At 44.0% G+C, this 21,165-nt stretch overlaps 1 protein-coding gene and 1 long non-coding RNA gene across 14 annotated transcripts in view; one reads left to right on the forward strand and one right to left on the reverse strand.

The window, feature by feature from the left end:
- Positions 1-299: 299 nt before the first annotated feature.
- ZNF2 (zinc finger protein 2) overlaps positions 300-21,165 on the reverse strand; it is a 44,709-nt gene continuing 23,843 nt past the window's right edge. The window contains exons 1-7 of one of the 13 annotated variants that reach the window (XM_049696454.1): positions 15,196-15,316; positions 13,595-13,720; positions 12,103-12,192; positions 7,167-7,238; positions 5,803-5,929; positions 2,698-2,811; positions 300-2,170 (exon numbers count right to left, since the gene is read on the reverse strand). In XM_049696454.1, coding sequence (XP_049552411.1) covers positions 1,164-2,170; positions 2,698-2,811; positions 5,803-5,929; positions 7,167-7,199 — 1,281 coding nt within the window. In that variant the 5' untranslated portion in view covers positions 7,200-7,238; positions 12,103-12,192; positions 13,595-13,720; positions 15,196-15,316 and the 3' untranslated portion in view covers positions 300-1,163. Of the gene's footprint in view, positions 2,171-2,697; positions 2,812-5,802; positions 5,930-7,166; positions 9,353-12,102; positions 12,193-13,526; positions 15,174-15,195; positions 15,317-20,856; positions 21,155-21,165 lie in introns of those variants that run through there. The other 12 variants (XM_049696451.1, XM_033401922.2, XM_049696446.1 and 9 more) reach the window with 12 other exon arrangements.
- LOC117195831 (uncharacterized) lies at positions 15,478-20,865 on the forward strand. The gene is made up of 3 exons (XR_004475684.2): positions 15,478-16,356; positions 19,382-19,477; positions 20,501-20,865. It is a non-coding gene; the product is annotated as an uncharacterized LOC117195831 (long non-coding RNA).

A 21,165-nucleotide genomic window follows, 5' to 3' on the forward strand; every position in this document is an offset into this window, starting at 1 on the left:
CCCCAGCTTTCTCTGCCATGATGACCTTGGAGGCAACATGTTCTAAATGATGAGGATGAAGGAAGACAGACTCATATCTGAGTTTATGTGAGAAATGAATCTTTATTTGGGGTTCACTTATTGCCCCATAGCTTAACATCTCCCTCCTCAATAATGAAGAGGAAAGAATTCGAATCAAGGAGTGTCTACTGCAGTAATGGGAGCCTGAGATGATAAAGGTACAGGCTAGACTGTGAAATTCAGAGAAAGGATGTGAATCTAAGAGGTGTTTTAAATAGAACTTGGTAAGTCAAAGAGTCATTAATTCAGATAATTATTTATTGAGCACCTTTTATTTGCAAGGCACTGTGTGAGATACAAAGACATATAAGTCACAACTCCGAGTGCTTACAACCTGGTTGAGGAAATAATACATGTACATAAATTATAAAACAAACCTTATAGCATTATGGTAAAGAGAACAGACTTTGAAGGGAGACCTGTATTCAAGACCTGGCTTCACCTTTTACTAGCTGTCATATTGGGCAGGTTATTTAACTCCTCTAAACTTCAGTTTGCTCATCTGTAATATGTGGGTAGTAACAGTACCTACTTCAGAGGGTTAGTGAGAGGAGCAAATAATCTACTCCTTGCAAAACTCTCAGCTGAGTGCTTGCCCCATAATAAGCGCTCAATAAGTGCTAGCTACTAGTAGTAGTATTAAGAGATCTAGAAGCTGGGACACAACAGAACAAGGTCAGTGCCCAAAAAGTCTCCAAGAGAGAGGGACTAACGGCTATAAAGAACTGTTCTGGAAACAACAGTATTGCTCTGACATTAGTGTGCCTTCCTCTCCTGCTGTGGCCTCCAGTTATTTAAAGTGTAGTGATACCTGGGGCATAGGACGAGAGGTGTGTCTGAGGACGGCCTCCTAACGTTTGTCCCTATCGTCTGACAAACCTCTGCAAAATGCTGACTCTAAAGAGTCACATCCTAATTTCTGGCATCCCACATCAGCTCTATAACACAGTGGGTAGAGAATGTTCCTTCAAACACTGTGGTAACAGAGGCAGGTAAGGAGAGTAGTAGCCAGCATAGGTGCAATGACCGGGAGATGGATTTAAGTTGGGGAAGACCTATCTTGAGTTTGCATGGAGGTCCTTTAACTAAAGCTTTTGCTCAACTCAGTCTATTCCCTGTTTGGCATAACGCCTTTGATGTTGAATAACTGATGATTTGGAACTGAAAACCTTCCCACACACGCTGCATTCAAAGGGCTTCTCTCCTGTATGAACCCTCTGGTGTCGCGTAAGCCGGCACCTCTGGCTAAAGGCTTTTCCACATTCGTTGCATTCATATGGCTTGTCTCCGGTGTGAATCTTCTGATGTTGCGTAAGGGAGGAGCGGTCAAAGAAAGCTTTCCCGCACTCGCTGCACTGATAGCGAGGCTCTCCAGCGTGGGCTTTCTGATGTCTATTCAGTGATGAGACACCGTAGAAGGCTTTCCCACACTCGTTACATTCATACGGCTTCCTGCCCGTATGGATTAGCTGATGTCGAGTAAGAATACTTTTCTGGCTAAAGGCTTTCCCACACTGATTACATTCATAAGGACTTTCTCCAGTATGAATTCTCTGGTGTCGAGTAAGGGACGAGCGGTCAAAGAAGGCTTTTCCACACTCATTGCATTTAAAGGGCTTCTCTCCAGTATGAATTCGCTGATGTACAGTTAGGGATGAACGGTCGAAAAAGGCTTTCCCACAGGCATTGCACTCGTAGGGGCTCTCCCCAGTGTGCGACATCAGATGTCTACTGAGACTGCTCCTGTGACTGAAGGCTTTCCCGCACTCAGGACAGTCATAGGGCTTCTCTCCAGTGTGAGTCCTCTGATGGCGAATAAGGGAGGAGTGGTCAAAAAAGGTCTTCCCACAGTCACTGCATTCCTGGTCTCTCTCTTTAGTGAGAATTTTCTTGGGAGGGGTTGCCCCATGCTGCAACCTTTCCTCCTGAGAAAGGGATTTCTTGCAGGCCTCCTCTGCAGGGCTTTCCTTCTCTGTTCCCAACCCACCATCCACTGCATGAACTTCAAATTTAGGAGATGAAGGACGTTTCATTCCAAGCTTTTCCCTCAAGGTTCTTTCTGATTTTTCTTCTTCTGAAGCACCTTGAATCTCAGGCTTAGTCTCCCAGTCTGGAATGGACAGAAAACACAGATGCATGTTTCTTTCTTGGGCTAGGAAATGTTACAGCAGAGAGGAGAGATGCTATGATAAATCTGAAAAGTCATGTACAGTCACCGCATTGCTTGCTCCCAGAAAGTGTTACAATCTAGGGAGAAACCAAGACTTGGGACTGAAACGGGGAATAGAACTGATAGTGGAAATCTCAGAAAAGAGGAGAATTTCCATTGGGAGCATGGCTAGGTTAATTAGGAGAGCTGGCTAAGTGGAGGGGATGGTGAGGAATAGGAATATCAAAGTGTGAATGGGTAATGTGACAGGTCTGAGAAAGTAAACATTTGGTGAATAATAGTGCACAGAACTTTAAGGTGTAGAGAAAAAGAAAAAAAAAGAGCTGGTGGGGGACAGAGAATAAATAATAAAGGACAAGATTTGAATTTGAGAAAAAGGTGATACCCAATACTCCCTCCCACATACACCTAAATAACAACCACAAAGCAAAACAAAACTCTGCCCTGCCCAGTTCATACTCAATTACCTTGAGAGACATTCCCTGCACATTCTTTCCCCTCAGATCCATGAAGCTCCACTATCCAAGGCTCATCCCCTCTTTTCAACTGAAAAATCACATCAGGTCCAGGAACTGGAAGTCCTGCTCATGGAGAAAGAAACAAGCCAGGTGGTCATGTGTGATTAAATACACAATGACTCCAAAGCTAATCCCAACCTCTACGTCTTTCAGAGAGCAAATGCAAAAGGCAGAAAGTGCACACCAGGAATACAGAGTATGAAGTCATATAAGGAATTCAGGAAACTCTGAATGGAGGTTAAGACTGAGGTTCTAAAAAGGAACAAATAGCATTTGGTCAGAGAGTTGATAGACTCCATTTGAATTAATGTGTTTATTCTTCCCCATGAAGTGAATGGGATGATCCTAGCTTTAGCACTGGTAGGATGGGGGGAAAAGTCCTTAACTCAGAGAAGATGAGAATGAAGAAAGGTCACAGTGAATAAGAATGTGTAATGTGGGGGCTTCTCTGGTGGCACAGTGGTTAAGAATCTGCCTGCCAATGCAGAAGACACAGGTTTGAGCCTTGGTCTGGGAAGATCCCACATGCCGCGGAGCAACTAAGCCCATGTGCCACAACTACTGAGCCTGCGCTCTAGAGCCTTCGAGCCACAGCTGCTGAAGCCCGCGTACCTAGAGCCCATGCTCCGCAACAAAGAGAAGCCACCGCAATGAGAAGCCCGCGCACCACAACAAAGAGTAGCCCCCGCTCGCTGCAACTAGAGAAAGCCCATGTGCAGCAATGAAGACCCCACGCAGCCAAAAATAAATACATTTATTTTTTTAAAAAAGAATATGTAATGTGTATTATATACGTGCCCATTTTTGTTTATTTACCCTTTACTATTGTGATTTTATTTAAACAAGTGGATCATGTTCATTGTAGGAAATCTAGAGGCATGTACAAGTAATAAGAAAAAATCACCTTTCGTACTTTGTATTCATTTCTTTCTTTCTATTCACTTTGATACTGAAAGATACCTATAGATACATTTTGTTAAAAACTGGATAATGACAATTATATCTCAATTTTTGAAAATAATAAAAAACTACTGGAGAGCGATTTTGGAAAATAACTAAGACTACTCCAACTAAAATCATTCCTATTTGATTTATTTTGACATCCACAAGTAGATAATTTCTAAATCCATAACGATTCACTATATATAATATATGTCACTCCAGGCCCTTTTACATCGAAAACATCATTTTGGGCAGAAGACTCTCAATTAAAAACACAAACAAACAAGGAAAAACCCCAAATAACTGGATGATGAAATAATGTTAAATTTTAAACTTGGATTTTTTCACATAATAAAAAATTTAAAATATTACTTTAATTAGCACAGCTCTACCTCACCATTTTAATGGCTACATGGTATTACATTGCATGGAATAACATCATTTATTTAATTAATCTCTTGCTGACAGACATTCCAGACTGTTTTCAATGTTTTGCTAAAACAAACAATGGTATGATGAATATCTGTGTACACCACAGGCTGCTAATCTTATTATTTCCTTAGGACAAATTTCTAGAAGTGAATCTGTCCATCTTTGGTTACATTTAAAAAACAGATCCCCTCCTAGAAATAGTCTTGAGGTCTAAACTTCCCCTGCATTGGGACCCCTGACTTGGGCAAGAGAGGTACTTTCTTCTTGGGCCCAAGGATCATCAATCTGGTTGTATGCTGACTCTCTGCTGAGAACGGCCACATCCATCACCTGCCCATGGCTTCCTGTCTCTGTCCTTAGATTTCTATTTTTCCTACCAAAGTGACAAAGGCTCAGCAGTCTCCCTTAATGCTCCCTAAACATTCTCTTCTGTTTCCAGATTTGTCCTGTTTAAGCTACTCCAGGGTGTTGTGCTTGCTTTTTTGACCTGCCTTGAATGAAATCTGCGATGTGACTCCTTTTACCGCCTCCTGCTGCTGATTTTAAGTCTATTCTAAATCTGTACACACTCAGCCTCTTATTCTGGAAGCTCCTGAGAGGTTCTCCTTACAGGAGCCCAACTTTACTCTCACGAATACCTCACATCAGCACTAGCTCTTAATTTTCCTTTTGTCACACAAGTCTCTATCATTGCAAAGTGCCTTCTGCAGGCATCTCTCTAAGATGTCCTTAAGACAAATATTCAAAATCAAACACATTTCTAGTGACCTACTCTGAGCTACAACCTTCTAATCTCACCCCTACATGCCCTCTTTTTTTTTTGGCATGCGCGTGTGGCATGCAAGATCTTAGTTCCTGACCAGGGATCAAACGCACGCCCCCTGCAGTGGAAGCACAGAGTCCTAACCACTGGACTGCTAGGGAAGTCCCCCTCTTTTTTTTTTAAATTTAAGAATAGCTGATTTACAATGTTGTGTTAATTTCTGCTGTACAGCAAAGTGACTCAGCTATACATACATACATACATACATATATATATATATACACACACACACACACACATATACATTCTTTTTTATCAATAGATTCTTTTCCATTATGGTTTATCGCAGTACATTAAATATTGTTCCCTGTGCTAAAGAGTAGGACCCTGTTGTCCATCTGCCCTTTTTTTAAAAAATGGAAACACTTCTTTCCCCCTCCTCTGTTTCTCTGAGGAGAAATTTTCCCTCAACGAGAATGCCCCTTGCACTCCCCCTTAGTACTCTGGATGGAGCTGAGTAAGTTACTGCTGAGCTGAGGGAAGACCTGGGCGTAGGTAACTCGGCCTCTTCTGCTGGCCCCAACCCTCTGGAGAGCAGTTCCCTGCAGCAGGCTCTCACATGCCCTGATCCTCCTGGCCCTGGCCCTGGCCCTCCGTGTTGCAGGGCCAGGCTTCTCAGCAAGGGCCCCTTGGTTGTCCAGTCTGCTTACAGCTCAGGGAGCAAGCCTGTCCCAGGCTGGGGTTCAGGATTACGAAACCCACTCTTGCTGTACACCTAAGCCATATCCCTCTGCTCTTCGATCTTGTCTCTCAGGGGTTCTGACTTGGGTGGGAGGAGAAGAGGTGTCAATTTATTAGCCTCTCGAGCCCACATCAACACAGTACAGAGTCTACTCCTGGTGGGAAACTCTCCTTACCCAACGAGACAATGCTCTTATAGTTCTCCAGCATCACCTCCTTGTAGAGGTCCCTCTGAGTAGGGACCAGACACCTCCACTCTTCATCTGTGAAAACCACCGCCACGTCCTCGAATGTCACTGGGTCCTGGAAACACAATTATGTTCTCCTTATTCATAACCCTTCTCTTTACATGGCCAGACAAAACTATCATAATGATGACAGCCTGGAGGATGCAGAGGGAGTGGAAAGAAAATGGTTCTGACAAAGTAAGGCTTTGAAGCATTTGGGGAAAGTGCTATACTCCCCCGAGGCATGAAGTTCTTGGTCACAACCCCACACTCTCTTCCTAGCCGAGCCTCTGAATATCAGGGGCTCTTTTTTCAGACTTACAGAAAATGTGCAAGAATAGAACAAAGAATTCCCATGTACCCTTCACCCAGCTTCCCCAAATTAACATTTTCCACACTGGCTTTATCTTTCTGTCTCTCTCAGTACACGCACATTCACCTATCTTCTTCCTGAACTTCTTTAGAGTAACTTGCAAACATGATGTCTCTTTACTCATAAATGTTTCAATGTGTATTTTGTAAGAATAAGGATATCCTCTTGTATAATCACAGCATGATTGTAAAAATCAGGATAGCAGTGATATTATATAATTATCTAATCTACAACCTTAGTCAAATTTCACCAATTGTCTGTGTGTGTGTGTGTGTTTTAAAAAATCCTTCAAATAATGGTGTAGATTAGATCATCTTTAAGATCTCTCTCATTTCACTCTGCTGTTCTGTGATTCTGTAAGGTTGCATCTTTACCCCCAATCCTGAAACCCAGATGAGTCTCCACAGTGTCTGCAGAAGCTCTAAGCCAGAGCACGGAATTCAAGACTCCCTGCCCTTGGGCAGGAAGGGGGTAAACCACACGTCTCTACCCACACACAACTCTCTTCAGGACTCTTTCAACTTCACTGAGGTGCTTTACAGTATGTGTCACGTTCTCTGCCTAACCCAAGAACTCCCTGGGATATGGGGACCTACTTTCAGTCCATACACAGTGGATGTACTAAAGGGAAGTCAGAACTAGAAACAGCCCGCTGTTCCCCAAACCTTCCAATCAGACCCGTACCATTGGTTTTTGGGCAAAATTGCTTAGGGTGAAGGCCACAGGGGCTGCGTGCCTGGTGACAGGCTAGTGGGCACATGTTCAAGGCAAGGAAGCATCACTGAAAGATATCACAAATCAAATGGGAAGGACACACTCCCTAAGGAGTCCTTCCTCCACCTGGTTGGGTTTGATCAAAGAAGCTCCAAGATAGAGAAAGAAACGTGGTTACATTCTGGAGCCCGATAGAGTATTTCAGAAACACAAAAGTCCAACTCACCTGGAATCTGGTAGTCGGAGACACAGCAGCCATTCCCTCCCGAGTGCTCTCCTTGCAGAGAAGAGCCGAGTCCTAATGAGGCAGAGGTGTGGGATGAGAAAGAGGGTAGAAGAGCAGTCTTGCTTTGTAGTTTTGTGACCCATGAGGCAAGAAATCTCCACACACCAGTGAGTTAGGTACTCACCTTCATTCTCAATACCCTACAAAAGGGAAGGCAAAGTAAAGCAAGGCCAAGAGCAAGCCCACCCCATCCCAGAGCTAGAGCGAAAGGCCATGGATGTTGCTATACAGAACACAATGTGGTGCTTGTTTTACCATAATCTTAGAGGCAAAGTTCTGTTCCTGGCAGTCAAGAACATATTAAGGCTCATACTGTCTTTACAAATTCACATTCAACATTGCTCAGAATGATTACTAGACAAAAAGCATAAGAAATTTTATGAATGGCTATAGGGACAAGTTCTGTCAGGGAAATACCCATAGCCTCTTCAAAGGAAAAATGCCCCATTCACAGCAATACCCGATGCTAAAGGAGCAGCCCTTGGGCAGCCACAGTTTGTTCCACGTGACCCTGCCTCTCACTCCTGGAGCCACACTGATTAGGCCACAGGTGGGCAATGCACAGGCTGACCAGTGGACGGACATATGGTCTGGCTTGAAAAGATGACATCCATCCTCAGGATCGTGAACTAAGAAATATTTGGGACAACGAGGGGGTGATGAGCTGAAAGGATACCGTGAGGGACAGAAGTAGCCACGAGGGTCAAGGAGCCAAAGGTACCAGGAAGCAGAACCCATGAGCATGTGGGAGGCACGAGGTAGAGAATAGGCTGTAACAGACTAAACACAGGCGGGCACGTTGGTGGTGAAGCACTGAAGCAAAGACCCAAGAATTCCTGGCCTTGAAGGCCCTAATTCACCTAGCACCACCCCAGACAGCAATGTGCATGCAGACCAGTCTTATTTATTCTTAGATTTCCATAAGACTGTAACCTTCTCAGGCTCTGTGTGAATCTTTATCACCAAACTTTACTTGCATTAACTGAGTCCATCTCAGTTTCTCACAATCAAGAGTCTAATTGAGACACAGTCAAATCAAGCATTTTGGGGATTCATGAGTGGGGTGTGGGGAGAGTGTGGTCCTGAGAAGGAGAAGGAAAGGGTGTGTATGTGGCTCAATGACTACTGTCCTGCAGCCAAGGGAATATATTCATTGATCCTTGTTATTCCTTCATCCATCTATCCAACCAACATTTATTCAGCACCAACTATTTATGCAAAAGAAGTACGACACTGTCCTTGTCTTTCAAAAGCTTATGGACTACTATGCAGGACAAACAAGTAATCAAGTTAATATTTCACTACAGGATGAATAGATGCTCTAAAGAGATGTGCACAGCTAACTATGAGACAGCACATCAGAGGCTCGCCTAACCCAGACGGGAGGCAGGGAGGAACACTGCCGGTTTCTTGGCAGAAGTGGGACCTAAGGTAAGTTTTGATTTGCGGGAGGCATTAGAACATTCTAGGAACAAAAAAAAAAAATCAAGTTTTCCAAAAACAAGGAGGCAGGTCTTTACAGGGAAAGGATTAACAACTGTAATGAGTTTAGAATGGCAATGTTTAGGTTGGGGCAGTGCTGGGGGGGAAGATGGGGTTGAAGAAGTAGGCAGAGACCAGCTAGATCAAGGAGAGCTCTGCGTGGTCCTACTCCCACTGGCATGGGGATCACAGAAGGATTTAAGCATGGAAGGGTCACCACCAGATTTGTGTTTTAGAAAGATCTTTGCAATTTGTATCAAGGGCCTTAAAATACATATCTTTGACCCAGCAATTTTCTCCTCGGAGTTTTTCCTAAGGAAATAAGTAAGAACACATGCAAAGTTTTTTATTAATCATCACTAATACTAACCTTTACTGAGTGCCATGTGAGGCAACCTCCTAAGCACTCTACATGTGTCATCTCATTTAATCCTTACAATACAGCAAAAATTTGGAATAGCCTAAGTTTCTAAAATAGGAGATTTGAGGGCTTCCCTGGTGGCACAGTGGTTAAGAATCCCCCTGCTAATGCAGGGGACATGGGTTCGAGCCCTGGTTCGGGAAGATCCCACATGCCGCAGAGCAACTAAGCCCATGTGCCACAACTACTGAGCCTGCGCTCTAGAGCCCACGAGCCACAACTACTGAAGCCCGTGTGCCTAGAGCCCATGCTCCGCAACAAGAGAAGCCACCACAATGAGAAGCCCACGCACCGCAACGAAGAGTAGCCCCCGCTCACTGCAGCTAGAAAAAGCCCGCGCACAGCAATGAAGACCCAGTGCAGCCAAAAATAAATAAATAAATAAATTTATTAAAAAGATAAAATAAAAAATAAAATAGGAGATTTGATTAAATAATTTATGGTCCAGACCATACATATAATGGAATACCACTGATATTATCATATTAGTATGATAATGTTATCATATTTTAAATGTTATTTTATATGATAATTAATATCATATTAATAATAACTAGCATTTATTGAACTTATGCTACTGACCAGGCACTGTACTAAGTACTCTTTATAAGAACAGTTTAATTCCATCCTTATGAATCAATAAGGTACGTACTGTTTCACAGATTAGGAAATTTAGGCTTTGTAAGAGGCTGCGGCAGAATTTGAACCCCAGTCTGGCTAGCAGTTTTTAACCTCTATGCTGTAATGATTTATTTTCGTGAAAAGATAGCCATACAGATAACAGACCAATAGACTAGAAAATACCAAAACATATCAAAGCAGGTAGGAAAGCTTGACACATGACAGAAGTGGCATCACAAATCACTGGGGGAACGATCACTAGTAATAAACTGCAAACAACTTACATGTTCATCAATAGGATAAACTGTGATTTTATATGTGTATGTGTGTGTGAATATTATACCTTGATTAAGATGAATGAACTAGAACCTCATGTTAGTAATACAAATTTCAGAAATATAATTACGGAGCAAAAATAAAGTTATAGAATGACTTACTATGTAATAGTTATATAAAATTTAAAAACAGGTAAATGGTATCTACAAAAATCTATATGGGACAATAAGCAACAGATTGTGAGTATCTCTGGGAAAGAAGGGAAATAGGATTGGGGAGGGATACCTAGGAGACTTCAACTTTGTAAAGTTTTGTTAAAAAAAATCTAAAGGGAAAAAAAATAAACCAAAGAAATTCACACAATATTAAGTGAAGAATGCACACTTTTAAAATTACATAATTGAGCATGCACACACGTACAGAAAAAAGACTGGAAGAATATATATTAAAATGTAAATGGAAAAAAATGTAAATGGAATTTGAGTGGTGGCATTACAAGTGATTTTTATTTTATTTCTTACAATTCCTTATATTCTGATTTTTTTTTTTACAAGAGTTATGTGTTTACTTTGGTGTACAGGAAAAATAACAGGAAGGAAGGAAAGGAGGTGTGCAGAAAGTTATAGCAGACCTGACACTGCCATTCTTGGGAACATCTACTTGCAATGTTGGCCCTTGGCTGGGGTCTGGGAACTTCCATTTTAAGAGGGTTTCCTAAGAGGTAGGGTGGGCCATTATGCCTAAACTATTTGTGCAAACAATATGGTTTCTGCTGAACACCTGCTGTCTTGCTAGAGGGCCTGGAATTTTGGTATATGTTAGGCAGGAGGCGCCTACGTGGCTAGCCCTCACTAAAAAGCTTGGGCTCTGAGTCTAAAGAACTTATCTGGGCTGACACATCACACACATGTTGCTGCATTTTCATTGTCGGAGGAGGAAGTGCTCTGTGTGACCCCTCATGGGAGGGAGAGAGCATGAGGAAGACTTCCCATGGGTTCCTCCAGACTCTGCCTATCTGTTCCCCTTATAATCTGGCTGATCTTGGGCACCCCCCACACAGGCCGCCATACCACTCTGGGTAGCTGTGGCAGAATGGGAGCAGAGGAGGTGAGTAGACTGGTGAGGAGACTATTACAATTAACTAAGCAAGAAATGATGAAGAACTGGACAGCAGACATAGAGAGAAGGGGAATTACTGTTGAGATATTAAGAATAGGCCATAGATTAGAAGCGGAGGCTGAAGGTGATGGGAGAGGCAAGGATGACTCCAGGTCACAGATCTGAGCAACGTGTGAATAATGGCACCATTCATAGAGATGAGCGACAGAAAAGTAGTTTTGGAGGGAAAGCTAAGAAGTACAGTTTTGGGCATTTAGAATTTGAGCTGTTTCCACATCTCTGGATAGGAAAAAAATCAGATGACTCTGGCTCCCACTGACCAAGTTGTAAAAATTATTATTGCCAAATGAAATCACTTGAATTTTGAAAAACTGTGAGTTTCATTCAAAATAGAAAGGTTAATATAAAGTATTTTAAAAATGGTTATAATACAAAGAAGGCAATGTTCAAGCCTTTAGTTATATATAATAGTACTTTGTTTTTTTCTATTATTTGTAAGACTATTCATAAAGTATAGACGTATCCTTGAGATATATAGTTGTATTCATTCACATAAGCATGAAAAAAGAAACCTAGGAAAAGGGGATAAACAAAGTAATCCCAGAAATAGGAATTCCGTACCCCAAACAGGAAGGACTAACCAGCAATGGGACCAGGTAGAAAGAACATGGGCTCCTCACAATGAACCAACCTCAGATTCTAAAGAGGCAAAGTAACTGCAGACTTAATCCTTCTTCCCTTAGGAGATGAGCCCTCCAGCTGGTCTTATTAATTATAAGATACTAATAAGGTAAGTTACGTTTTCAAAAATGCCAAAAGACTAGATCAATATATACTTACTAGACAACGGGTTAACACCGGCCAAGCAAACTTTAAAAGAATATTGCGTTGAGGGTGAACAACAGTTTGCAAAAACTAAAACCTATGTGAAAGGCAAAAACTTAAAACAAAACTTACTGGAAAAAGAAGTTTGGTGTAACTATAAAAAAGAATCTCAACCTGAGGAGAGATTGGGGTTTGAATCTTGCTAGGAGGCCAAGAGGATACCTGTACAAATGGAAACAAATATACAACATCAGTTGGCAACCAGAGTCTCCAACTTGTGTTGTCTGCGGCAATATGTATTCTTACACTTGTTGGTCTGTCAAGATTCCTCCATCCCCAGGAGGGTCTCAAAATATTACCCTTGGGTCCTATGGAGATGTCAAAACTAGCATTTAGAGATACAGGAGAGTATAGGAGTAAAGGCTCTGGCAGACCGCTTGAAATCAAAGTCCAGCTCTGCCTCTTCCTACCTGTGTGACCTCAGGTAAGTTTCTTAACATCTCAGTTTGCTCATCTGTAATATTGGGATAGTGAAAGTACACATCTCATAAAGTTATCGTGATCCTTAAATAGGATAATACGTGTAAGGCATTTAGAATAATATGCTAAGTAAGTGTCAGGAGTCCTAGGAAGGTAGAAATAAAGAAAATATTAATTACACTGTGTCGCTGCTGTTTTAGAGTAGGTTTAAGTGTAAGTGTAGCCACAATATTGGGATCAAAGTATTTGTGTATGTTGTCTAAAGCATTAGAACTTTTTGAACAAATCAGCTGAACTACATCTGAAATTGTGGTTCAAACTGCTCAATGTTTAAATGCTTAAAGACAATTTTCAAAGTTTCATTTATTAGATTATAACTTTAATACACTGAGTATTAACCAAATTACAAACAAAGGTGAGCATAAAAGCTCCCCAGCCATTAAACGACCAGCTAGTATTCCCAAGGTGCTCATCGTCTGTGGGCTCCCTGCCAGGCCAACTTCATTCCCCGTCAGGTCTAGACTCCACCAGCAGTCACTTTGGTAAGCTCTCAATGGTACTCAGGACTCCTCAAATCTACCACATTCACATGGAATCACTGCCAGCAAAGGGTCACCTCTGTTTTTCCTTTCCCTATTTCTGGATCTCAGAGTATTTCTGGAGAAAATGCTTTTCAAATTCTTATTCTATACCTTCAAAGAGTGCTCGCCTAGAAAGCTTTTACCGTTCCCATCTTAGCTACACAGCTATCCCAAACCTCCATGGCTACTCTTCAATTTCAGCAGAACACTTTCACCACACTGAAGCTTCGCAAGAGTGAGTCACTGAGCAAGGTAGGACTGTGGTAGAAAGCATTCCACAGGCCTGGATTACTGACTGTGAAGGCTTGGGCAAGTTACTTAAGCTAACTGTTGACCTCCCATCCCCTGTTTTTTAATATCTATTTCACAGGGCAGTTATAATAGTAAATGAGAAAATTAATGTAAAGCATTTATCTTACAGTCTGTTCAAAAAATGAAAGCTTCTTTCCTTTCTACTGCCCAACACCAACCCATTCAACCAATATTTCCAAGTACCTGTTATGTGCTAGGCAGCCTGGGTGTGAGGCCAGCAAAATGGAAATGTCTCTTCTCCAGGACTTTACCTTAGCGTCCTACATCTGTGTCCTACTTTCTTTTCCACCATTGTTTCCTCTCAGAATCTGCTTCCTGCATGACCCACTCTTCCTTTCTCCAGCATCTCCCATCGCTTCAGGAGCTTCTTCACATGTCTGCAAACAGATATAATCCTCCTCGATGTGAAATTATCTTCACTGTGCCCCATGGCCTCCCTCTGGCAAAACAGTTCTGATTTAGATTTTCCTTTCATGATCAAACTTCTACATACCTACTGATGCCACATCATCACCACCTACTCTTCTCAAAGCCATTTTTCTGCTCCTGCCACCCCTCACACACCTGAAACCGCATGCTTGAAAACTGCCAATGCATTTCTGAGCTCTAATTCCGATAGTCCTTTTCTCCTCATTTCTCTGCAGCTTTTTGACTGTTTTGACAAGTTTCTGATGCTGCCCAAGGCTCAGATTGCGTACAGCGTTCTTCCCGCTATCCCGCAGAAAGTCCATGCACACCTGGTGCTCCATTTCCGCCTCTACAGAAATGCTTCCCGGGTCTAGTCCCAACCCCTCTTCCAAACTCATCCTGCATTTCCAAATGACTAAGAATTTTCAATTAGACATTTTGTTGGCATCTTAAAACCACCTCCCCCTATGCAATTCCCCACATGAGCTCCTCTCCCTGTCCTTACATTTGTAGCAGATGTTCTATTATTCTCCCAGGTGCCCCAAATTCAAACTCCTATCTAGCTATCTTTCCTCCCAAATCTAGTTAGTCACCAGATCTTTCTGAGTCTTCTTTTGCAATGTCATTTGTATCCTTACCCACCACCGACACCATCATAATTCAGGTCCACAACAGCTTGCCTCAGGACTACTACCACTACCAAGCGTTCCTAACTGGTTCCCTGCACTAGTCCCTTCCCCTCTCTAGTCCTGGATGGAACCTCTAGAATAACTGTACCAAAATAGTTTTAGTCCTGTCAGTCCCCGATCCGTCGCATACAATCCACCCTGCTGACCGTGTCTCGTCCTGATCCTCTATGCTCTGACCCCACTGTGCTTTTCCCCACCCTTGTCCCCCACTGTTCCTCGATACTTCACTCTTATACATAGCATTTCCTTCTCAAATCTGCCTAATGCTTCGCTACTTCTTTCCTATTTTTTTCACATCAAATTCTACCTCCTCCACGAAGGTCCCCTGATCTAGTGCGGAGGCCTATGGTAGGGAGCTAAACGAGACAATCTGATGCGATTTCTGGGAAAGACGGAGGGACTGGAGTGGGCGGCACCCTAGATTTAGTGTCAATTCCACCCACGTTTATTAAGCACCTATTATGGGAAGAAGGTACGGGAGGTGCAGAGGAAGGCTCCAAACTTCCCACGGAACACACGCGCACACGGGGGCTGGGGGGACAACTTTCCGTCCGCACCTGTCCGAGCCGGGACGTCGACACACACACACGCACACACTCACGCGCACACACGCACACACTCAGACGTTCTGCAGGTTGGCTCCGCCCGCGTCACCTGTTCTACTCCCACAGCACCTCCCCCAAGTTCTCAGTGTCCCCTTCTCTCGGCCGCTGCGCTCACTCGGCTCCGCCAAGACACACACCCACAGCCCTCACCTCCGGCACAGACTGCTCGCGACCCAGGAAGACGGCGCCTTTTCAGGTCGGGAAAGCAGTGCGCCGGCGCAGGGGGTTCTGACGTCCGCGCTCCCCACCAATGCTCGGCTTTGGCAGACTCCATTTCCCAGAAGTCTCAGCGGTTGGCGAGCTTGAATTTGATGTCTAAAGATCTGCGCAAGCGTACCCTTCTAATGAAGGGGTGGGCGGTGCCGAACCGGATCCGACGCAGCAGTGCGGCAACCTGAGCACGGAGAGGGAACAGTCGTGGACGCTAGGGAGGCTCGTGGCCAGCCTCGAAGTGCTGCCTATGTGTGATGTCACGTCCCTCCAGTCCTCCGATGGGAGGGCCGTCCTAAGGAAATGTGCCTCTTTTAGCTTTGGGGGCCGGTCCCTACTGAGAATGACTTCGAGTCTTCTGGCCCTCGGAAGGGGCTTGTTTCCGCTTCAACTTGTTCACTTTAAGGAATTTGGTTGTAAAATTTGGGCAGGAGTGACGCAGAGTTTGGTTCTGAGGATGGGGCTGGGTATGTGCACATTTTTGTGCAGAAAAGAGAAGAGCCCAGGAGTAAGTCAGGTAGCCCGACTCCCGACATTTTGAGTGCACACCAGCCTGTCTTCCTTGGTGCTACTGGAAGGACCCTCGTTGGAGTCTCGCAGGGCTTCTCAACCTTGACTGCACGCCGGAATCACTGAAGAGCTTTGATACATTGATTTTTGGGGCCCACTATGAGGAGTGAGAGTTTGAAAAGATCTGCAGGTGATCCTAATGTGCAGCTGAAGCTAAGAATCACTGCTCTATAGCTTCAGGGAAGACTTGAGATACAAAGAATGTGATGAAGTTCTACAGTCAGGAACAAGTCTACACTTGCACTCAAAAAACCTAAATTGCCTGCCGTAGGCAAGGCATTGTTACAAATACAAATAAGACACAGTTACTGCCCCAAAGGAACTCGTGTTCCAGTGGACAAATCAGAATGTGAAATTGTTACAACACAAAGCAGTGTGTTCTACAATTATGTCACTATTGGGAGACACTATTGGGAGTACAACTGAGGAAGCAATTAACTATGGCCGAGAAAGTTGGAAAAAGCTTCCTATAACTGGTATACTTGAAGAAGAGTAATTAGAAAAAATGCAGAGAGAATAGCATCTGCAAAGGTATAGGCTAGAGGGTAAAAGTGCAAAGAATTAGTAGCAAGATGAGTGGCTGATGGATAAGGTTTAGGGGCTGATAACCATGACTTAGAGTCAGATGGAGGACGATTTTGTGCTATAGTAAGGGGTTTGTACCTTCCAAGAGGATTAGGACTTGGAAAAGTTACAATGTCCAAGACATATTTTCTTGCTGTTCCCTTCTGTGGATGTTTTTTTTTTGTTGTTTTTTGCGGTACGTGGGCCTTTCACTGTTGTGGCCTCTCGCGTTGTGGAGCACAGGCTCCGGACGCGCAGGCCCAGCGGCCATGGCTCACGGGCCCAGCTGCTCCACGGCATGTGGGACCTTCCCGGACCGGGGCACGAACCCGTGTCCCCTGAATCGGCAGGCGGACTCTCAACCACTGCGCCACCAGGGAAGCCCAAGTGGTTTTTGTTATTCGTTTAGCCTTATGCTGAGAGTGGAAATCTGAGGGTCCTGGGTGAGTTTCTTAGAGTTCCCTACCCTTGGGCAGGCCTTAGGGTTTCATCGCTACCTTAACTCCCCAGGTTGCTGTCAGAGTGGGAGCTTAAGTTCTCCAGGGTTTAGCAGGGTAAGAGTTGGGTTTACTGCTCACTCACCTCTCAGGGCTCTAGCTCACACTTCCTTATTTTTTTAAATTGAGGTATAGTTGATTTACAATATTATATTAGTCTCAGTTGTACAACACAGTGATTCACAATTTTAAAAGATTATATTCCATTTATAGTTACTATAAAATATTGGCTCTATTCCCTGTGCTGTACAATATATCCTTGTTGCTTATTTATTTTTTACATAGTAGTTTGTACCTCTTAATCCCCGATCCCTATGTTACCCCTCTCCCATCCCCTCTCCCCACGGGTAACCACTAGTTTGTCCTCTATATCTGTGAGTCTGTTCCTTTTCTGCTATATTCACTAGTTTGTTGTATTTTTAGATTCTGCATATAAGTGATATCGTAAGGTGTTTGTCTTCCTCTATCTGACTTATTTCACTAAGCATAATACCCTCCAAGTCCATCCATGTTGTTGCAGGTGGCAAAGTCTCATTCTTTTTTATGGCTGAGTAGTATTCCATTGTGTGTGTGTGTGTGTGTGTGTGTGTGTACACACACAAGTCCACTGTCCTCCTTGGCAGCAGATACCCGTTGAAGGAGACCAAGTCCAACCTACCCCCATTCTTTGCTGGAATATTTTATACCACATCTTATTCATCTGTTGCTGGACACAGGTTGCTTCCATATCTTGGCTATTGTAAATAATGCTGCTGTGCACATTGGGGTGAGTGTATCTTTTTGTTTTCGTTCTTTCTTTTTTTTTAACTTTGCAAATTCCTTACTTTCATGCCTGTGTGTTTAGAGAGATGATTTATAAGTTTTCAGCATTTTTAGTTTGTTTTTTTCAGTTAGGGTTGTTCAGGGAACCCAATCTGCCATGTTGCTGGAAAGATTAAGATAACTTTAGCCAGTTTTCTTAGAAGAGTTAGGAAGGGCATACGGATGCTGAACAGCCGAGAAACAACGTTGTTTAGAATAAAACAAGGCCTGCCAGCTGGGGGCTCTGCCAAACTGCAAGATGTTATGGCTATCTGCTGCTGTGTAACAAATCACTTCAAACTCAGTGGCTTAAAACAACGTTTATTATGCCAATAACTTCTGTGGGTCAGGGACTTGGACAGGGCACAGCAAGGGTGGTCTGTCACTGCTTCACACTGACTCCAGTGTGAAGAGGACTCAAGTGTCTTCATCACTTGTGTGTCTGGTACATGGACTGGCATCCATGGCTGGGCTCACCAGGACTGTGGACCAAAGTCCCTACACGTAGCCTCTCTTTGTACTTGGACCTCCTCACAGCGTGGTGGTCTCAGGGTGGTCAGACTTCTTACATGGCAACTCAGGGCTCCAAGAGAGAAAGTCCCAGTGAACAAGACAGAAGCTGCATGGCCTTTTATGACCTAGCCTCGAAAATCAGTTCACTTCTGCTTTACACTGTTGGCTGAAGCAGTCACAAGCGTGCCCAGATTCAAGGGTAGGGCGTTACAGCCCACCTCTCAAAGGGAGGCATGTCAAAGAAACGATGGTCGTTTTAAAAAAATCTGCAACATAGGATTTTAGCCTTCCCCTTTCATGGGTGTTTCTCTATGAGACAGGTGGGGCGGGGGTGGAATGTGGCCTTGCAGTGTCCCTATTTTCAGCAGACAGTTTTGCTGTGTCTCGTTGTTTTGCTCAGCTGTGTTGCTGTCTCCTGAACTGCTGCAGTTTGCTTCTAACAGCTCCTCCCAGGCCCCCTCTTGCAATTCTAAGACCCCTCTTCTTGGACACCATTTGACCTTATTTCTCTGAGCGTCTCTTCTCTTTGCTGCTACTACCTGGTACTCTGTATCCAGATCTACATCTCTCCAAACTCTCTGTCAAAAGAAAACATCATTCTTTTATAGCATGTGGCCTTTTAAGAGGCGTTATCTTAGCAGAAGAGCATGGACCCTTAGTGATAAGTGTTTTCAGTTTAACCACTCAGTCTATGGGGTAGAGGATGGTTTGTCCCCTAGCAAAGGGATTTGGCTAGTTAGCAGTAATATTCTTTATTTTCTACTACCACCTCTCTTTTCCTGGGGTGCATGTGTATCATCAGAAGCTGGGTAGGTGAGGTGGAAGAGAAATCTTCAGGCACAATTTTAGGCTATACCTGAAAAGCATTGTTTCTTCTGATGCCTAGGTCTGATTCCAGGTCAGATTGGTAATCTACTTCTTTTTTTTTTTTTTTTTTTGTGGTACACGGGCCTCTCACTGTTGTGGCCTCTCCCGTTGCGGAGCACAGGCTCCGGACGCGCAGGCTCAGCGACCATGGCTCACGGGCCCAGCTGCTCCGCGGCATGTGGGATCTTCCCGGACCGGGGCACGAACCCATGTCCCCTGCATCGGCAGGCGGACTCTCAACCACTGCGCCACGAGGGAAGCCCGGTAATCTACTTCTATACCTTTGTTTGTTTAATATATTTTTTTCAAAATAGATACCATTGGATTTTTAGTCCACCCTAAATGACTGTATATGCCTGAGCCCTAATTGTGAACAGGTTCCTGTTTTTACCGTGGGACTCCTTACCCAGGTAAGTCACATGGCGGTGCTCTAACATCCCACATTAGTTAAGGAGGCTCTGTCTGCTAGAGCACACGTTGGACCTGCAGAAATCTCTGTGCTTCAGTTCTGCCTTTCAAAAGCACCAGCCAGTCTTTCACATTTTTGTTTCTTTTAATTAGTTCTTAAAATTCCTTTAGCTCTTTAAACTAGAGTAAGCCATCTCCTTCAGGCTAATGTGAGTTAGAGAGATGCTCTTGCTATCTGATTTTCCTCTGGATAAAATATTATTGTTCTTAAAATCTGATATTTCCCATTATTTTTCTGTGGTAGTAGAATTTTAGCCAGGCACAAGAATAAAGACTACATTTCCTGGTAGCTAGGTGTGGTCATGTGTTCTGGTAAATAGGATGTAAGTGGATGTGTTGTACAGCACCTTCTGACAACCTTCCAAAAAGGAGAGCTGGATCAGAACAAAAAGGAATGAACTACTGATACACATGACAACATGGCTGGATCTCAAGGACTTTATTCTGAGTGAAAGAAGCCACTCTCAGAAGGTTACATACTGTATAATCTTGTTTATAAGGTATTCTGGAAAAGTACAGCACAGAATAGAGCAGTGATCACAAAGGGTTGGGATGGGAGAAGGGTTTGAGTACAAAGGAGCAGCAAAAGGGAAAGTCAGGGGTAATGGGGAAACCTATCAGGCTGCTGGGGACCAGGGCTCCCCTGACTGCACTTGGCATCAAATGGCGCACCAGAGCACTCGGAGTCGGGGAAGAGACATCACTGGTAAGCTATTGATTAACTCTCCAGGGTAACAAATGAGCATTGTAACAAGGGCCTCGAGCTCAAGGTCTGTCCCAAAGGACGGAATTTAAGAGTGGGAAATGTCAGGCACTGTAGCAGGCCGATGCCTAAAGGAAAAGGTATCAGGGGCAGGCAGAGCCCCTCAAGTTCATCCGAAGCAGTTCCATTTCTAGTTATGTCAGCCACCAATGAGATGACGCTCTTTTCTCATGTGTCCATACCCTCCCCTTTTTGGTTCCAGAGCACAGAAGAGAACAGAAACTCCTGTGCCAGCCATGGTTCCCAGGCAGCACCCCCTTTCCACACCTCCTCGGCTTGGGAGAAAGAGGGCTTACTTGCCGGGCAGTTGCTGTACCACCCTGGCCATCTGTGCCACCAGAAGTGCTGGCAGAAAAGTGAAACAGATTGAAAGAACAAGCAAGGAGAATGGGGACTTCCCTGGTGGTGCAGTGCTTAAGAATCCGCCTGCCAATGCAGGGGACATGGGTTCTAGCCCTGGTCCGGGAAGATCCCACATACCGCGGAGCAACTAAGCCCATGTGCCAAAACTACTGAGCCTGTGCTCTAGAGCCCGTGAGCCACAACCACTGAGCCCACTAGAGCCCACGTGCCACAACTACTGAAGCCCGCGCACTCTAGGGCCCGTGCTCTGCAACAAAGAGAAGCCACTGCGATGAGAAGCCCATGCACCACAACAAAGAGTAGCCCCCCTCGCCGCAACTAGAGAAAGCCCACGCGCACAGCAACGAAGACCCAACGCAGCCAAAAATAAATTTATTTAAAAAAAAGGAGAGTGGACTTTTTGCCCTGATTTAATAGGTTATTCTTCCTTGAACCCCTAATTAGGGTCTATAAATCAACCTCTCAGTCCTCACAAATCCCCTCTCTGATTGAGGAGTGCCCCCA

Source organism: Orcinus orca, chromosome 13, assembly GCF_937001465.1.
Source record: "Orcinus orca chromosome 13, mOrcOrc1.1, whole genome shotgun sequence".
NCBI lineage: Eukaryota > Metazoa > Chordata > Mammalia > Artiodactyla > Delphinidae > Orcinus > Orcinus orca.